The sequence below is a fragment of the Schistocerca piceifrons genome, chromosome 7 (assembly GCF_021461385.2).
Source record: "Schistocerca piceifrons isolate TAMUIC-IGC-003096 chromosome 7, iqSchPice1.1, whole genome shotgun sequence".
Lineage (NCBI taxonomy): Eukaryota > Metazoa > Arthropoda > Insecta > Orthoptera > Acrididae > Schistocerca > Schistocerca piceifrons.
The window spans coordinates 406,939,939-406,958,716 of record NC_060144.1 but is presented as its reverse complement, the minus strand read 5'-3'; the positions used below and the strand labels follow the sequence as shown (position 1 = coordinate 406,958,716).

General features: G+C 44.0%; 1 protein-coding gene across 1 annotated transcript in view; it reads right to left on the bottom strand.

The window, feature by feature from the left end:
* LOC124804782 (endochitinase) overlaps window positions 1–18,778 on the bottom strand; it is an 87,899-nt gene that overhangs the window by 51,545 nt on the left and 17,576 nt on the right. The window contains exon 2 of the mRNA XM_047265108.1: window positions 5,148–5,230. Within this exon, the coding sequence (XP_047121064.1) occupies window positions 5,148–5,226 (79 nt within the window). The 5' untranslated portion in view covers window positions 5,227–5,230. The remainder of the gene's footprint in view (window positions 1–5,147; window positions 5,231–18,778) is intronic.

The following is an 18,778-nucleotide window of genomic DNA, read 5'->3' as shown; positions in this document are numbered from 1 at the left end:
TCTGTTTGAAGTTGCTGAAGCCTTGGTGTCCAACTACATCTTTTCCTATTCCCGTTCACCCGCGTACTTACTCCCATTACCAAATTAACAACCCCTTAGTGCTTCAGGTTTTGCCCTCTCAGCCTGTTACTTCTTTTACTCGAGGAGCGGTATAAAGCTTTTTTCCCCAAACTCGCTTTTTTGGTACACAAGCGACTGTGTACAAAACTGAAAAGACGACAGGGTCAAGTTCAGATTGTTGAGGTCTCTGTGGTTGGAGATAGAACAGAAACACTTGGATGTGAGGCTAAGGAGGTGATAGGGGAATGAGACTCTGGGTCGACTTGCTGGTCTGCTTTTTACTGCTTCTTCACATCTTTCCAAGGAGCAAGTGGAAGAGCACAGATTCAAATGGTTCAAATGGCTCTGAGCACTATGGGACTTAACTACTGAGGTCATTAGTCCCCTAGAACTTAGAACTACTTAAACCTAAGTAACCTAAGTACATCACATACATCCATACCCGAGGCAGGATTCGAACCTGCGGCCGTAGCGGTCGCGCGGTTCTAGACTGTAGCGCTTAGAACCGCTCGGCTACTCCGGCCGGCAAGAGCACAGACGCTAGTTTATAAGTTCAGCAAGCGTAAGACATAGATGAGGCTTTCAAACAATTACCGTAAGAAATGGCCACCCCAGTGTATAACTTCGTTAAGATTTGGGTGCATACATTAATATATGATACTTCAGACCACGAAGCATGGAAGTACCAGATTATATTTCTCTAATTGAACACTTAAGTTCCAGTAGTCGTCTCAATAAACGTAAATGTCGTGTGACTAGGGCTTCCCGTCGGATAGACCGTTCGCCGGGTGCAAGTCTTTCTATTGGACACCACTTCGGCGACTTGCGCGTCGATGGGGATGAAATGATGATGTTTAGGACAATACAACACCCAGTACCTGAGCGGAGAAGATCTCCAACCCAGCCAGGAATCGAACCTGGGCGCTTAGGATTGACATTCTGTTGCGCTGACCACTCAGCTACCGGAGGCGGACACTCGTCTCAATGAAACTGACATACAGACAAATGTATGGTGGAAACCAGTATGCTTAGTCCAGAGGCACTCACAGGCGAGCTTTTTGCAAGTTCTTCTTAGTATATAACATGAAGAGAGTTTTATGTTCACTCACATCCACTGCCGGAAAAATAATTAGTACACCCATTTAGAGGTTCCCAATTCACTCAACGTTTATTGGTGCAACAGTGCATATGGAGTACACGAAATGATTACATTTACGTATCAACAGCACTAGTGATACTGAGGCACCAGGTATCGACCCGTGCTGAAGCACCCATATTAGTACGTGGTGTAGCCTCAATGGGCAGCAGTGCAGGCGCTGACTCTGGCAGTCAGTCGATCGTGCGGAAAGCGATTACTGTCCTGGGATACGTTATTCCTCGCCTGCTGGACCTGCTCACTTAGTTCTGTAAGAGTTGTTGGTTGACGACTTGGACGAGTCATTTCTCTGCCATCACATCCCACACATGCTCGATTGGAGACAAGTCGGAGATCGAGCTGGCCAGGGAAGTTGCTGCACGTCTTGCAGAACATGTTGAGTTTCACGGGCAGTGCGTGGGCGAGTATTATCCTGTTGGAACAACATATCACCTTTCTATTGCATAACGACAAAAGAACGGATCCAACAACATTCTGCACGTACCAAGCGCTGGTTACGTCCCCTCCAGAAGGTGAACGAGAGTTTTAGGTTGGGGCCAGTGTGTCTTGAACGAATGCACTCTACGGCACAGCGTTCACCAGGTCTACGTACCAACGACTATTGCTTACCTGCAGGCAGAATCACTTCTAAACGGAAACAAAATGACATTTCGTTGAATGGTGCCACACCACCTCTTCACCCTCAGCCAGTAAAGTCACGGCAATGGTCTTCTGGGACTGTACAGGGGTATTTTGTTTGGTATCCTCCCTCATCGTGCAGCAGTCAACACTGAAATATATTATGGTACCCTCAGGTAATTGAAGAAATGACTTCAACGTATTCGTTGCCAGAAAAATACAAACGAACTTCTCGTTCTCCGTGACAAAGCAAGGCTTCACACAAGTATGTACACCCGAGAGGAGCTCAGAAAACTTCTTTGGATTGCTCTTTCTCATCCACTCTACAGCCTCAATCTCGCACCTTCCTACATCCATCTGTTTGGTCCAATGAAGACACACTCCGCGGGAATCAGTATATAGATGATGGAGAGGTTTTTGATGCAGCAAGGCGTTGGGTCCGACGTCGAGCGGTAGAGTGGTACTACGCGGGCATACAGGCCTTTCCACCCAGGTGGCGCACGTCCGGTGCACTGAACAGAGATTACGTTGAAAAGTATGATGTTTTTAGCCAAAAGAGTGGGGAATAATATGTTACTGGAAACCTGAATAAAACCAACCTGCTTTCAGAAAAATGTGTTGCGTCATTTCTTGAACGCCCCTCGTACTTTATATTACGGTTTGTCTCTAAAAATAAAAAGTAAATAAATAAAGGTGTATGTTATGACTTCGCGTCACCTTTCAAGGACTTTTGCGTATGCCTGACCCCACAACACAACTATCAATCCAGTTGGTTGCTAACAGGATTTAATTAGCCGAATAAAGTATTATGATTCATGCCAGCCGGAAACTAGCGTTCTATGCTATTACGACATTTTACATGAAGCAAGCTCTCTTTTTGTCGCTTCTGCGTACAGGTCTCCCTGTCGCCTTCGCTGCCAATGCTAATTCCATGCTTAAATGTTCAGATTTTGCACAAGGTTAATGAAATCATGTTATTATTTTGTTCATGATAGAAAAAGTACCTTCCCGGTAACTGAATGGTAAGCGTGACAAAATGTCAATCCTAAGAGCCCGGGTTCGATTCCCGGCTGAGTCGGAGATTTTCTCCGCTCACGGACTGGGTGTTGTGTTGTCCTAATCATCATCATTTCCTCCCCATCAACGCGCAAGTCGCCGAAGTGGCGTCAAATCGAAAGAACGGTCTACCCGACGGGAGGCCCTAGTCATACGACATTTATTTTATGATAGAAAAAAACCTTGAAAACCTGTGAAACCAGTTATAAAACTAAGCTTTACTGGTATTGTTTACGATGACAGCGAAGAATCCCTGTAAACATCAGGTACAATAAAAAGAAGGACTTTGGCTGTTTGCCGTACAATGTTAGCTGTGGCTTACCGTAATCACGAGTAATTTTATTGTCAGATTTACGCTTTTCAACCACCTGAAATAATATGTTTATCCGTTTTCTGTACACGTTCGGTTGCGAGAAGAGAGGAGACCACACATACTACTGAGCAGCTGTTGTTACTTTGACGAGTAACAACTGAATCTAAACCTGGTAGTTTCTCACAAGTACGCAGTTATCGACAATGTCAAAGCGCCCTTGAACTCCATGACATACAGCAGTTTCGCAGTCTACCACAAACATGTCACGTGTTCAACAAGTATCTTCATTCTTTTTCCAGTCTTTAATTTCCGCACAGGCGTTTCATACAAGCAATTTCCTTAGAAGGTCGAAGCTAACGCAGCTCAAGTAACAATTTCACAGCAGAACGAGCTGAGACACCAGGGTTGTCTCTCGGAAGTGGCTGTGCCTCGCATCCAGTACTGACTGACCTTCACAACACAACCTGCCTCGTAGTACGGTTACAACCTTCAGCATTTGGTCATCAAGCAAGAAGACAAGAGGCAACGATGTAAATCTGTTTCAGATTTGAAGATCACATTGGAAAAAGGGTACGTCGGCTTCTTGCGGAAGTCATTTTATGACCCAACCGGGTCGGTACAGTGCACAAATGCTTTACGGACGAAAGAGGTTGGTCAAAGAAATGTGGTTTTAATATAAAAATGCAGGAGAGAAAGGAGGCAAGTCCGCCTACTGCGAGGGAAAACGGGCACGTTCATAATCGTCGTACTTTGTTAGACTAACAGTAGAAATTTTTTACTAGTAATGTACGACAGAAGAATATAATAAGGGACTTGACATCATTTTTTAACACTAAGGTATGGGAAAATGTGTTCATTAAAAATGCGACCGACTTCACAGAAGCTTGTAAGGTGGGAGGTGAGGTACTGGAGGAAATAAAGTTGCCTGGACGAGTCGAGAGTCGCGCTTGGATAATCCAGTCGGTGGATCACTTGCCCGCAAAAATCCCGATCCGGCATTCAGTTTTAGTTTATTGGATACGTTTTCGCGAAAATACTCAGGGTACTTAGAACACATAAGATTACAGTGATCTTTCGTCCTCTATCAAAAATATCAACGCTTCTAGGGTCTGTTAAAGACGACACAGAGCTGCGAAAGGCCGGCATTTATCAGATTCTGCGTTTATCTTACACAGGGTAAAAGATACGTATTGTTCAGAAAGGTATATCGGAACATCAGCAGCATACTGGCATCCTCTCCTAAGTCAGCAAATTCCCTATTTCTACTGGTCATCCGATGATATACATTAAAACTGAAGTTGTGGGCCAGACTTCAAACTTTTGTTGGTACTAGATTATTGGATCTGCGACTGGGTTCCTAACTGTTGGGGATGGGACTTTGCCATTAGATAACGGATAGAATACAGTCGTAGGAAAAACTTCGTGCTCTGCGCAGCGTCGTTCTGCGATTACAGTCTGTGTAGACGACCGATCTGATATCGATGAGGCGCTCACCGCAGCGTGCAGACCTGCAGCAGAAGCGCATGCACTCAAACAACGCATGCTCAGTGACGACTCAGTACACTGCGCATGCGCCGGCGGGGTTTCAAATACAAGAAATCAGTGTACTTTCGCCAGTATACACCTGAAGATGGCCAGAAGACTCTGCGCCGAAACATCGTGCTACCAAGCTACTACGTCTGGCAGTTCCCCCGAAATTTCATGGAACCTCTAAAGTACTTCCAAAGTCCAAGACTGTTATCTGGAACAGCAAACTATCGAGTCGTTAGCGCCTGAATAACGAAATGAGACGCTATGGTCGTTCAGAAGCTACCACCCAACTGAAAAGAACGAGTGATAAAGCAACTGCACATATATTTAAGGAGGCAATCACTTCTTCCCGTTTTCGTACAGTAGCATATTTTTGCGTGCTGATGTTAATGAGTGAAGTACAACAGTGCTCACCATTTCCCGAAACTAGAGACGGGCAGAAGACGACACACAGGCCGGCGACGGCCAGGAACCACACAGCCGAAGACCTCATTGTCCTGCAACAAAACCAAAATACAGTGACCAACAGCTAGACAAAGTTGTGTACGAAACATGCTGGCCATCACCCTTAATATGTACGTGGTACGTTTCATCTTTCTTTCTTGCATTTCTTACTGTATTGTATCTTTTGATGGTCTTTAGAGAGACTAAAAAGTTTAATCAAAGATCGGGATGACCCACATTATTATAAATTGAGCTGTTAGTGTTAATTATAGCTATATTTACGTTGTTTTGGTTCCTAAATTTAAAAATTAACGCAAGAATGAAGATAAACGCCTGACATTTATCTGTCGTTACTTTCCTTGGCCATCACGCACCAAATCTTAAAAGATTTGGCAAATAAGACACAACATGCTCCTTTTGTCAGCAGATGACATTTTCCAGATTCCGTAGTAAAACAGTAAAACAACAGCTGGCAACTATCAAATTTATGAACATGCCGTTAGCTGGTTATAAAATCTGCTTTTATAAGACGCTTCGTGTTTAAATGTAATTCATAACAAACACCTCAGTGTAAATTGTTCGCTCTCCCACCCACATTCGTCTTGTAGACGTGTTTCGTCCATCTGCTTTCGTCATCCTTTTTATATGTCCCTACCATCTCAGTGTACCCAGCATACCTTTCTCAATATTTTCACCCCACAATGCTTACTAAAAATAGCTTAAGTTAAGATTGAAGTCTTATTTAAACTTTAGGTACGTTGAATAAAAATTCATAACATACGTATTAACGATATTATTTATTGGTGAAATGAAATTGCAGGGTCTTGTAGGCGTGTTTCGTCTATCTGCTTTCGTCATCCTTTTTATATTCCCTACCATCTCAGTATATCCAACATACCTTTCTCAATATTTTCACTCCAGAATGCCTCCTAAAAATAGCTTAACAAACCTTAAGTTAAGATTGAATTCTTATTTAAACTTTGGGCACGTTGAATAAAAATTGATAAGATACATATTAACGATATTATTTATTGGTGAAATGAAATTGCAGTGTACCCGTAAAATTAAATCATTACAATGACTGACAAAAACTAATGTGAACAATAGCTTTATATCCCCTTGGGAAGTTTGGGTGAGTTAGGTTTGTATGTAGTAGTTTTTAAATTCTCCCATTGGCACTCGACATTAAGACCTAGTTCGTATACCTGTTTTCGCTCATTCTCTTTATATCTCCGGGTTCGTGCGTTGTACTTTTTAATTTTTGGCATGATGTCGCATTCTCACGGATAAGAATTCTTAATTTACTCCTGATGTTTGAAAATCACTGTTCGAATGCATTATGTAGACCCACATAAGAAACGAATAACTCTAGTTTTTTCAGCTGATTATGAATCGGGAATGCTATTCCAGGTGTTAAAAATCAACACATTCTCGCTTCAGTGCACTCGCCTAAAGATGACACATACATATCAACTAAGTATGCAAAAATAAAAATAAGAAAACCAGTTTAACTACAAGTATTTTTATTTGTTATTACGCAGGATTATATTTCTTCGTCACTTTCATTATCTTTATCACTTATCCCAGACTCAGGGATACAATTAAATTGCATTCGAGACGATCATTATTCATTATTAACATAATTATCTAATTTTTCGCCAGATAGCATGCTTTTTTCCACACTTCACGAGAAACTTCCACGTTCTTCAACTGAAAAGATATTCGTTTCACTGCTTCATTTTGTATGAAGTTCAGCACGTTAAAAATTATCTCGGGCGCCCGACCGAGGCATTATCCAATACACACTTTCGAAGACATTGTCAAACGCAACAAAAGCGGGGCGGGTGGCTGCCATAGAACGTGGTCTGACTCCCGAGAGAGAATGTCAGTTTCACCTAAACGCCCGTCTAGCGCCACTTATTCCAAATAGGCCAAAAACCGACTCTGCGTGTGGGCGTCACAGTTCAGAGCGCCCGCATATGATATTTTGTGGAAGAGCCACACACATGGGGACATAGAGCTGCACGTGGTTCGCAAGCCGCGCTTTACGGACCACAGTCCTAGAGCCTTCGAACTAGATTCACACCGGATTCGACTCGTTCCTGTAGCCGAACTAACACAGCTTGTTGTTGTTGTTGTGGTCTTCAGTCCTGAGACTGGTTTGATGCAGCTCTCCATGCTACTCTATCCTGTGCAAGCTTTTTCATCTCCCAGTACCTACTGCAACCTACATCCTTCTGAATCTGCTTATTCATCTCTTGGTCTCCCTCTACGATTTTTACCCTCCACGCTGCCCTCCAATACTAAATTGGTGATCCCTTGATGCCTCAGAACATGTCCTACCAACCGATCCCTTCTTCTGGTCAAGTTGTGCCACAAACTTCTCTTCTCCCCAATCCTATTCAATACTTCCTCATTAGTTATGTGATCTACCCATCTAATCTTCAGCATTCTTCTGTAGCACCACATTTCGAAAGCTTCTATTCTCTTCTTGTCCAAACTATTTATCGTCCACGCTTCACTTCCATACATGGCTACACTCCACACAAATACTTTCAGAAACGACGTCCTGACACTTAAATCTATACTCGATGTTAACAAATTTCTCTTCTTCAGAAACGCTTTCCTTGCCATTGCCAGCCTACATTTGATATCCTCTCTACTTCGACCATCATCAGTTATTTTGCTCCCCAAATAGCAAAACTCCTTTACCACTTTAAGTGCCTCATTTCCTAATCTAATTCCTTCAGCATCACCCGACTTAATTAGACTACATTCCATTATCCTGGTTTTGCTTTTGTTGATGTTCATCTTATATCCTCCTTTCAAGACACTGTCCATTCCATTCAACTGCTCTTCCAAGTCCTTTGCTGTCTCTGACAGAATTACAATGTCATCGGCGAACCTCAAAGTTTTTATTTCTTCTCCATGAATTTTAATACCTACTCCGAATTTTTCTTTTGTTTCCTTTACTGCTTGCTCAATATACAGATTGAACAACATCGGGGAGAGGCTACAACCCTGTCTTACTCCCTTCCCAACCACTGCTTCCCTTTCTTGTCCCTCGACTCTTATAACTGCCATCTGGTTTCTGTACAAATTGTAAATAGCCTTTCGCTCCCTGTATTTTACCACTGCCAGCTTATGTTCTCTTTTATTAAGGAGCAAACACACGTCAGGCCGTGCCGCTACACCGCCACGCTCTGGATTGCTGAACACAATCGCCGTGCACTTGCAAGTTACCGTTGGTCAGTCGAGCAGCGGGTGGGCTGACACCCAGGCAGGCTCGTGATACAGTTACTCGCACGCCACGGCGGTAACTGTTCCTCTGCGGTCGACTCTGCTCCGGACTTCCTACTTGGAAGGCAACAGTGACCAACAGTGGGATTCCGTTACGCAACAAAGACGCTACGAGGTGAACATCGGACGCCGCTAAACAAAGCTGGCCTCGACAAATAGTATTCGCAGAGGGACATCGAGAAATGAATTTGTTAAGGTGAAGGTTAGCCTTGGCACCGGACGCGCTCGGCGAGCTAAGCACGCGGGCCTGGTTTTTTTTCGTATTTTCGCTGGTGGCTTACTGCAATATGGCAAGACTCGAGTGAAACCTGTTGCTAGCTCCACAGCGAGGTTCGGAGAGCTTCGAGCTCCAGTGCTAACGGATGTCGCACGTTTCAAGGTTTCTTAAACGTCACCTCCACTCTTGCTAAACTTAGAACTCAACACTGCCATAAATACTAAAAGATGTATAGTCACTCGAAGTATACTTGATCGTTGCCACGATGTTATACATGATCAGGTTTTCTTTGAAAAAAAATCCTTTTTTAAATACGCTGTCCTTCATATTTTCTGCAGATAGCGATCATTTCATCATCTGAGTGTTAACAGACGTTTTACAGTGAGGGGACAAACGCCATGGGATAGCGTTGTGAGCACTACTGGCCATTAAAATTGCTACACCAAGAAGAAATGCAGATGATAAACGGGTATTCATTGGACAAATATATTATACTAGAATTTATATGTGATTACATTTTCACGCAATTTGGGTGCATAGATCCTGAGAAATCAGTACCCAGAACAACCACTTCCGTTCGTAATAACGGCCTTGATACGCCTGGGCATTGAGTCAAACAAAGCTTGGATGACGTGTACAGGTACAGCTACCCATGCAGCTTCAACACGAAACCACAGTTCAAGAGTGGTGACTCGCGTATTGTGACGAGCCAGTTTCTCGGCCACCATTGACCAGACGTTTTCAATTGGTGAGAGATCTGGAGAATGTGCTGGCCAGGGCAGCAGTCGAACATTTTCTGTATCCAGAAAGGCCCGTACAGGACCTGCATCATGCGGTCGTGCATTATCCTGTTGAAACGTAGAGTTTCGCAGGGATCGAATGAAGGGTAGATCCACACATCTGAAATGCAACGTCCACTGTTCAAAGTGCCGTCAATGCGAACAAGAGGTGACCGAGACGTGTAACCAATGCCACCCCCTTACATCACGCCGGGTGATACGCCCGTATGGCGATGACGAATACACGCTTCCAATGTGCGTTCACCGCGATGTCGCCAAACACGGACTCGACCATCATGATGCTGTAAACAGAACCTGGATTCATCTGAAAAAATGACGTTTTGCCATTCGTGCACCCAGGTTCGTCGTTGAGTACACCATCGCAGGCGCTCCTGTCTGTGATGCAGCGTCAAGGGTAACCGCAGCCATTGTCTCCGAGCTGACAGTCCGTGCTGCTGCAACCGTCGTCGAACTGTTGGTGCAGATGGTTGTTGTCTAGCAAACGTCCCCATCTATTGACTCAGGGATCGAGACGTGGCTGCACGATCCGTTACAGCCATGTGGATAAGATGCCTGTTATCTCGACTGAACCCACCGATTCCATATCCTGCTAACAGTCATTGGATCTCGACTAACGCGAGCAGCAATGTCGTGATACGATAAACCGCAATCGCGATAGGTTACAATCCGACCTTTATCAAAGTCGCAAACGTGATAGTAAGCATTTCTCCTCCTTACACGAGGCATCACAACAACGTTTCACCAGGCAACGCCGGTCAACTGCTGTTTGTGTATGAGAAATCGGTTGGAAACTTTCCTCATGTCAGCACATTGTAGGTGTCTCCATCGGCGCCAACCTTGTGTGAATGCTCTGAAAAGCTAATCTTTGCAAATCACAGCATCTTCTGCCTGTCGGTTAAATTTCGTGTCTGTAGCACGTCTTCTTCGAGGTGTAGCAATTTTAATGGCCAGTAGTGTAAATATACAGACGGCGATAGTATCGCATTCACAAGGTGTAAAAGCAGTGCATTGGCGGAGCTTTCATTGTACTCGGGTGATTCCTGTGAAAAGGTTTCCGACATGATTATGGGCGCACGATGTGAACAGGCTTTGAACGCAGAATGGAAGTTGGAGCTAGAAGCATAGAACATTTCATTTCGGAAATCGTTAGGGAATTCAGTATTCCGAGATCCACTGTGTCAAGAGATTGCCGACAGTACCAAATGTCAGACATTACCTCTGACACGGACAACTTAGTGGACGACGGCCTTGACTTAACGACCGAGCGCAGTGACAAAATTGGTTCAAATGGCTCTGAGCACAATGGGACTTCTGAGGACATCAGTCCCCTAGAACATAGAACTACTTAAACCTAACTAACCTAAGGACATCACACACATCCATGCCCGTGGTAGGATTCGAACCTGCGACCGCAACGGTCGCGCGGTTCCAGACTGTAGCGCCTAGAACCGCTCGGCCACTCTGGCCGGCAGCGCAGTGACATTTGCGTACAGTCGTCAGTGCTAACAGACAAGCAACACTGTGTAAAACAACAGCAGAAATCAAAGTGGGACGTACGACGAACGTATCCGTTGGACAGTGCTGTGTGAAACTTGGTGTCAATGCGCTATGGCAGCAGACGACCGAGACGAGCGCCTTTGCTAACAACAAGACATCACTTGCAGCGCCCCTCCTGGGCTCCTTACCTTATCGGTTGGATCCTAGACGACTGGAAATTCGTGGTCTGGTCAGAGCGCCCTCCAATGTGTGGTGCTTGTGGCGTACAGATCACAGTACGCCACATTTTACTACAAACGGAATGTGTTTTATTTTCAGACCAAAGGGCGACAGATTTGCTCTCTGTTCTAATTGACAATCAAACTACTGTGATACGACTTTTATGGTTTTGTAAATTGTCCGACGTTTTCCCTAAAATTTTAGAGCGACGTTTATAAAATGGTATCGTGGGTTGGCTCATTCGTGATTTTTTGTAAGTGACCAGCAAGCCAAACATTCCCGTGAATCTATTTTCGTTTTCCTTTTGTCTTACTAAGATATACTTAAGTTTTAGAACATTTGGATATCTTTAACGCTGCTTTCCATGATATGAGCTAGTGTGATTGTGCGGCTGATCATGGATGAGATTGGGGGACAGTGAGAGAGATTTTATCTCAGACTGGTTTTTATCGATTTTCTCGACTTTTCTCCTCTTTATTCCCTAAAATTTTAGGACGACGTTTATAATGTGTTATCGGAGGTCTGACTCATCCAGTTTACCTTGGGTCCTGATAACCTCGTCGTTGAACGTCCCTAAAACCCCCCCACCCACAGACACACACACAAAAGACTGATTGCTTTCACGTCTCCACATTTTCTTTACTGTCCCTATGGCACAACCTGGGGGGTTATAGTACATTCATAGATTCCTTACTTAATACTAGTTCCCAAAACATTTTAAGAAGTCCTTTGAGGAATAATGGAGCATGTTTATCAGCATGTTTGTGCCTCTCACTTATGGTTTAAACAAATCTTTGACCATGCGGACAATTCTTCTTTGTGCACGTTCAGTATCCCCTGTCGGACCTACTTAAGAGGTATTCTAGAACGATCCTCGCGAGTGTTTAGTAAGCAATCTCATTTGTAGACTGTTGCGTTTTCCCTGTATCCTACCAATGAAACTAAGTCTGACGTAAGTTTTTCCCACGACTGAGGAAACGTGATCATTCCACTTCATGTTCCTACAAATTTCTCACCTAGGTATTTGTATGGGTTGACAGATTTCATCTATGACTCACTGACACTGTAGTCACACGATACAACATTTTTACTTTTTACGAAGTGTAGAGTTTTAAATTTCTGAACACTTATGGGGAGTTGTCGTTCTGTGTTCCACTTTTAAATCTAATCGAGATCATCCTGCACGTTTGTTCGGCCTTTCACAGACTATGATTCGTTTCAGATAAATACATCATCTGAAAAAATTCTGAATGTATTATTAGTTCATGCGTGTTCGAAGGAACAGGGAGTGTGGTACTACAGCCGTTATGGAATACATGAAATGTATTCATAGTTGCGAACATGGACAACCATCAGGTGCATAATGGAATGACGACGAAGAAACTCCTGCTGGGCTGGAACTCGAACCCGGCTTTCCCGCTTATCGCGAATGGTATGTAATTTATAATGGCTCTAGTCAGCTGCGCGGGGTAGCCGCGCGATCGAAGAGCGTCTAGCCATAGTTCATGCGACTCCCGCTGTCGGAGGTTCGAGTCCTTCCTCGGGCTTGCGTGTGTGAGTTGTCCTAAGCGTAAGTTAGTTTAAGTTAGATTAAGTAGTGTGTAAATCTAGGAACCGATGACCTCAGCAGTTTAGTCCCATGCAACTGAGAATGTGAAAACAATACTTTCTTAAAAAATGTAGTTACAATGTCCGTAATTAGGCACAATAGCTCGTAAACGATATCTGTATTCGCAGTTGCGTCCTCGGTTTGTTTTGGAAAGCGCGTCTGCCTTCCGCAAATGTCACGTGCCTGGGTGCGGGGCTATATTTTGCGCGGTGTTGACTCAACGCACCTGTCAAGGAGCGCGCTTCCCACGTCGAAGTCATAAAATGAATATTTCACCCCAGTTCTGCGCAAGGTTCTTGTAGGGACTGTGGGAATTTTCCCAAATGTACGTCGTAACATTACCTAACGTTTGTCTGGCTCGTTTTTGCTACACTCCTCGCTTTCGCAGTTCTGACGCCTCTGGACACGAATGTCACAATGTGTTTCTCCAATATTTGCCGTTTCCTGCATTAACACCGTGACTGTTGAACGACTGTAGCGGTTATGAGAGTTCTGTAACAATGGGCTTCGCGAATAAACGTTGCTGTTGTTACCGTCAGGCCTAAGACTTGTTTGGTGCTGCTCCCCACGCTACTATGTCCTGTGTAGTGCTCTCCGTCTTCGAATTACTGTTGCATCCTACATCAATATGAGTGCATTTACTGTATTCAAGCCTTTGTCTCCCTCTGCCATTTTTAACCTCCCAACACTTCCTTCCACAACCAACCTGACGATACTTGCGACCTCAAAAGTGTACTATCATCCGATCACTTCATTTAATCAAGTTGTGCCCTAAATTTCTTTTGTCCCTTACTCGATTCCGTATTTTTTCATTAGTTATCGGAACTATTCCAGTAATCGCCTTCATTATTCTTTAGCCCCACATTTCAAAAGCTAGGATTCCCTTTTCGTCTGCTTCTCGACGAGTTTTCACTTCCGCACAAGGCATAACCCCCAGAAAAGCAGCTTCCTAAAAGACTTCCTAAGATTTAAATGTACTGTATACTTGACGTAAAAAAATTTCCCTTTTTCAGAAACGCTTTCCTTGCTGCTCCCAGTCTGCGACTTACATCCTCTGTACTTGTTGCATCATTAGTTACTTTGCTGCCAAACAACATAACCCATATGCTATTTTTACAGTCTCGTTTCGTAAGATAATGCCGTTAACGAAAGATAGTTACAGTAATTATAACACTCTAACGTAACGTATTACACCTCAGGTTATTGCAGAGCATTTCATGTAAAATTTCCGTTTTTTTTTAATTTTCTGGGCACGTCCAGAGATTTGGAAGAATAATTCACAGGCTGTTACACTTGCGGCAAATAGAAAATGTACAATCTAGAAGCGCAATGGGCCAGGCCTCATCCAAGTGTTACAGAGGTTGAACAATATATATTATTATTATTATAAAGAATGTAGCAACAAGTCGCGGAAAAATAATTTATTTATTTTGTTGCAAATCGGTTTCGACTGATATCAGTCACCATCGGTGCATTTTTCTAATTGATACGTGCCATAAGTAGAAGTACTGTCCTTGGCAGATTTCTATCATGATAGAAATCTGCGTGGATTGATTGTTCAAAATGGTTCAAATGGCTCTGAGCACTATGGGACTTAACATATGTGGTCATCAGTCCCCTAGAACTTAGAACTACTTAAACCTAACCAACCTAAGGACATCCATGCCCGAGACAGGATTCGAGCCTGCGACTGTAGCAGTCGCGCGGTTCCGGACTGAGCGCCTGAACCGCTAGACCACCGCGGCCGGCCGTGGATTGATAAATAAACATTTAAACAACTTTTTATAACTGTCCTGAATATATTTCCACACACAACTTATATGCAATACATTCACAAGGTTAATTATACTTGGCATGCATACAGTTTTCACATGTGCGTCTAGTCTCTTTTAGATCTCAACACAGACAGACAGACAGAAATCTACTAAATAATTAATGCAGTGTTCATTAATGATTACCTGTGGCCTTGGTATCTCCTATCATTGTCACAGATATTATCCCACGAGGGGGCTCACCACTCTTTGGTGAGTCTGTACTAGACTGCCACAGACCCCCAGCTGCTGTATGTCTATCCTCCTGCTGTTCTTTTTTTTCCCTCCCTTGGGGAACATGTCTGGGATATTATTTGGAACGTGTTCTTAATTTTCAGTAGCCTGACATCAGAACAGTCCCTCCACTGTTTTTCCTTTCTTTGTTTCCCTTTTCCTATCCTTCCTCCATTTCGGCATTTGAGGTTCCTGTTTTACTACTTCCTCCTCCTTGTGCTCCCCTGAAGGCTGGCCCATGTGTCTGACACGTAGCAGGTGACTGGGTACCGCATAATTCCCATCTCCGTGTCTACTCGTAAGGTTTGCATGTACTACCTGGCATAGGCCAGGCCCAGGGAGGGGTGGTTGCCTTCCCAAGTTGACATGTGGTCCCTCTGTCAGGTACTGAGGAGGTGTGACCTGAGATGTGAACAATCACTGAAGGGTGCCCCCAGTTGGAAGGAGCGAGCCATCGGAGACACTGGCAATCATGGGGGATTTTCTTGGAATGAGCCAAACATCTTCTTCTCAGTCTATGTCTACAAAACATAAACGGAATGAGCCTAAGGATTCAAAGAAGGCTCTCCCAGCTGCACATCGGTTCCTCATAGTTCTGCATACTGAAGGTGGCCGGTCCTTTGGTATATTTAATCTGTTTATTATTCACAAAGGTGTTGATGCAATTGCTGGTCTTGTGAAATCCTGCTCTCGTTTATGCAGTGGCACTTTGCTTTTGGAGACTACTTGTGATTCTTAAGCAGAAAAACTGTTTCTGGCTTTGTTGCTCCACGGCTATCCTGTTCGTGTTGAGGTCCATTGAACATCAGTTCTTTGTGTGGTGTTATTTACACTAGGCTGCTCAGTGGTCTGACTGAGGCAGAAATCCAAACTTACCTCTCTGATTAGGACGCCGTTGCAGTCCATTGTGTGATGAAAAATATATTCAGGACAGTTATAAAAAGTTGTTTCAATATTCATTTATCAGTCCACGCAGATTTCTATCATGATAGAAATCTTGCAAGGACAGTACTTCTACTTATGGCATGTATCGGTTAGCATAATGCGCCGATGATGACTGATATCAGTCGAAATCGATTTGCAACAAGATAAATAAATTATGTTTCCGCGACTGGTTGCTACATTCTGTATAATGTTATATCCACGGTCACTGCACAGAAAGGGAGCATTATGGAGCCCAACATTCACAATATATATTATGTTAACATAAAAGTTTTCTGAGTATTGTACCAACTCATAATGTAAAAACATTTGCTGGAGAAACCAACGTTTTGATCACCGCTACAGTGCCATGTATCTGGGTGTACTGGCATGTGACACACCAGTATACCCAGAAGAAGGCCACACACCAGTAGACCCAGACGCAGATCACTGCAACCCTGGGCCGAAACGTGGGTTTCTCCACTATATTCTTTTACATGATGACGCGGTACCATAATTAGAAGCCTTTGATGTCAACTAGCCGAGGAGGACTACCAAATTACAAAATATGTTATCATTATTACAGGATCAGGGTACTGATAGTCTTTAAGGAAGAGTGTATTGTCCCAGCCTGTGTTAGTATACTGAAGAATGTACAAGTCATTAAATTCAAGACAAGAGAATCCAAACCATGAAAACTATTCTCATAAGTCCTAGAGGTAGTTTACAGATCTTTAAACAGGGAAAACGGAGAAAGGAGTGTTCGTTAACGGTACATACACCGTGCAGTCACGTTAATACGGCCACCTATCAAAAGCCTGAATAACCATCTTTCACAGCGCGGACCGCAGTGAGATGTGCAGCAAGAGAGTCAGTGAGGTTCTTGAAGGTACCAGAGTGCTGTGGAGCCATGCCGATTCCAGTGCGGTGGCAGCTGCGCTAGGTTTCTCAGTTGAGAATCGAATCGCTGGTGTGACGAGCCTGATCGAGTTTGTGCCAGAGATTCTCCATTGGGTTTAAATCGGAGACACTGATGGCCATGGTAAAATCTTCCAAATCCCCTTCGAGCCCCACACGTACACTGTGAGCTGTATTATAGATTGCACTGTCTTACTGATAGATGCCATCGCGGCGAGGACAAACAAACTGCTTTTAGAGGTGGACATGGTCCCCAAGGATAGATGCATACTTGTGTTGATCCATTGTGCTTTCCAGAATGACGAGTTCATCCAGGGAATGCCATTAAAATATTGTGCAGATCCTCACGCGCGTAGGGTGTTTGCATTCACATGTCACATGCTGTACATACTAACGGCCATCTGTCCAACGGAGCATAGAACGTGATCCATCTGAAAAGGCCATCTGTCGCCACTGAGTTGACTTCCACTTGCGGTATTGGCGTGCAGATTCCAGCCATTGTCGTCAATGAACAGCAGTCAGCATGGGTGCATGAACCAGGTGCCTAATGCAGTGGCCCTTACACAGCAATGTTCGTTGAAAAGTCATTGAGGAGTCACTGTTGATAGCCTCTTGGTTCATCTGGGCAGTCAGAAACTCAACAGCTGTCCATCTATTCACCTGTACAAACCTCTGCAGCCGTCAGTCACCCCTGTCATCTATGGCCTCTGTGCCAGTTTTGGATAGTGCAATATTGTCATCCACCATAAATGAGGGCAAATCAGAAAGTCTTTGCAACGATTTTTAGCCAAAGTAAAGTACACATGTTGTTGTTGTTGATGTTGTTGTTGTTGTTGTGGTCTTCAGTCCCGAGACTGGTTTGATGCAGCTCTCCATGCTACTCTACCCTGTGCAAGCTTCTTCACCTCCCAGTACCTACTGCAACCTACATCCTCCTGAATCTGCTTAGTTTATTCATCTCTTGGTCTCCCTCTACGATTTTTACTCTCCACGCTGCCCTCCAATACTAAATTGGTGATCCCTTGATGCCTCAGAATGTGTCCTAGCAAGCGATCCCTTTTTCTAGTCAAGTTGTGCCGCAAATTTCTCTTCTCCCCAATTCTATTCAGTTCCTCCTCATTAGTTATCTGATTTACCCATCTGATCTTCAGCATTCTTCTGTAGCACCACATTTCGAAAACTTCTATTCTCCGCTTGTCCAAACTATTTATCGTGCACGTTTCACTTCCACACATGGCCACACTCCATACAAATACTTTCAGAAACGACTTCCTGACGATTAAATCTATTTTCGATGTTAACAAATTTCTCTTCTTCAGTAAGCTTTCCTTTGCCGTTGCCAGTCTACATTTTATATCCTCTCTACTTCGATCATCATCAGTTATTTTGCTCCCCAAACAGCAAAACTCCTTTACTACTTTAAACGTCTCATTTCCTAATCTAATACCCTCAGCATCACCCGATTTAATTCGACTACATAGGTAATGAAAAATATAAAATTACATCCTATTCTACATACCTTACACTATTTTCCACATAGTCCCCACACCAGTTCACTCATTTGTCCCATCACAGAACTAGATCTGAGATGCCCCTGCGGTGAAATTCGTCCAGCTGACTATGGAATCACCGTCGGACTGTTGTTTTGGGCCGGCCGGTGTGGCCGTGCGGTTAAAGGCGCTTCAGTCTGGAACCGCGTGACCGCTACGGTCGCAGGTTCGAATCCTGCCTCGGGCATGGGTGTGTGTGATGTCCTTAGGTTAGTTAGGTTTAATTAGTTCTAAGTTCTAGGCGACTGATGACCTCAGAAGTTGAGTCGCATAGTGCTCAGAGCCATTTTGTTGTTTTGGCCTCATCATTACTTGTAAATCGCTGTCCTGCGAGGAACTTCTTCAGTGGTCTAAAAACGAGGAAATCACTTGGGGCGATGTCTGGCCTGTATGGTAGGTGGTCCAGAATCTCCCAGTGAAATGCTCAGAGCTTTCGGTATTTCTGATTGCCACAAGTGGTCTTGCATTGTCGTGGAGTTCACATCGAGAATCCCTCAGTGCATTCGCCTGATGGCAGCCCTCAGA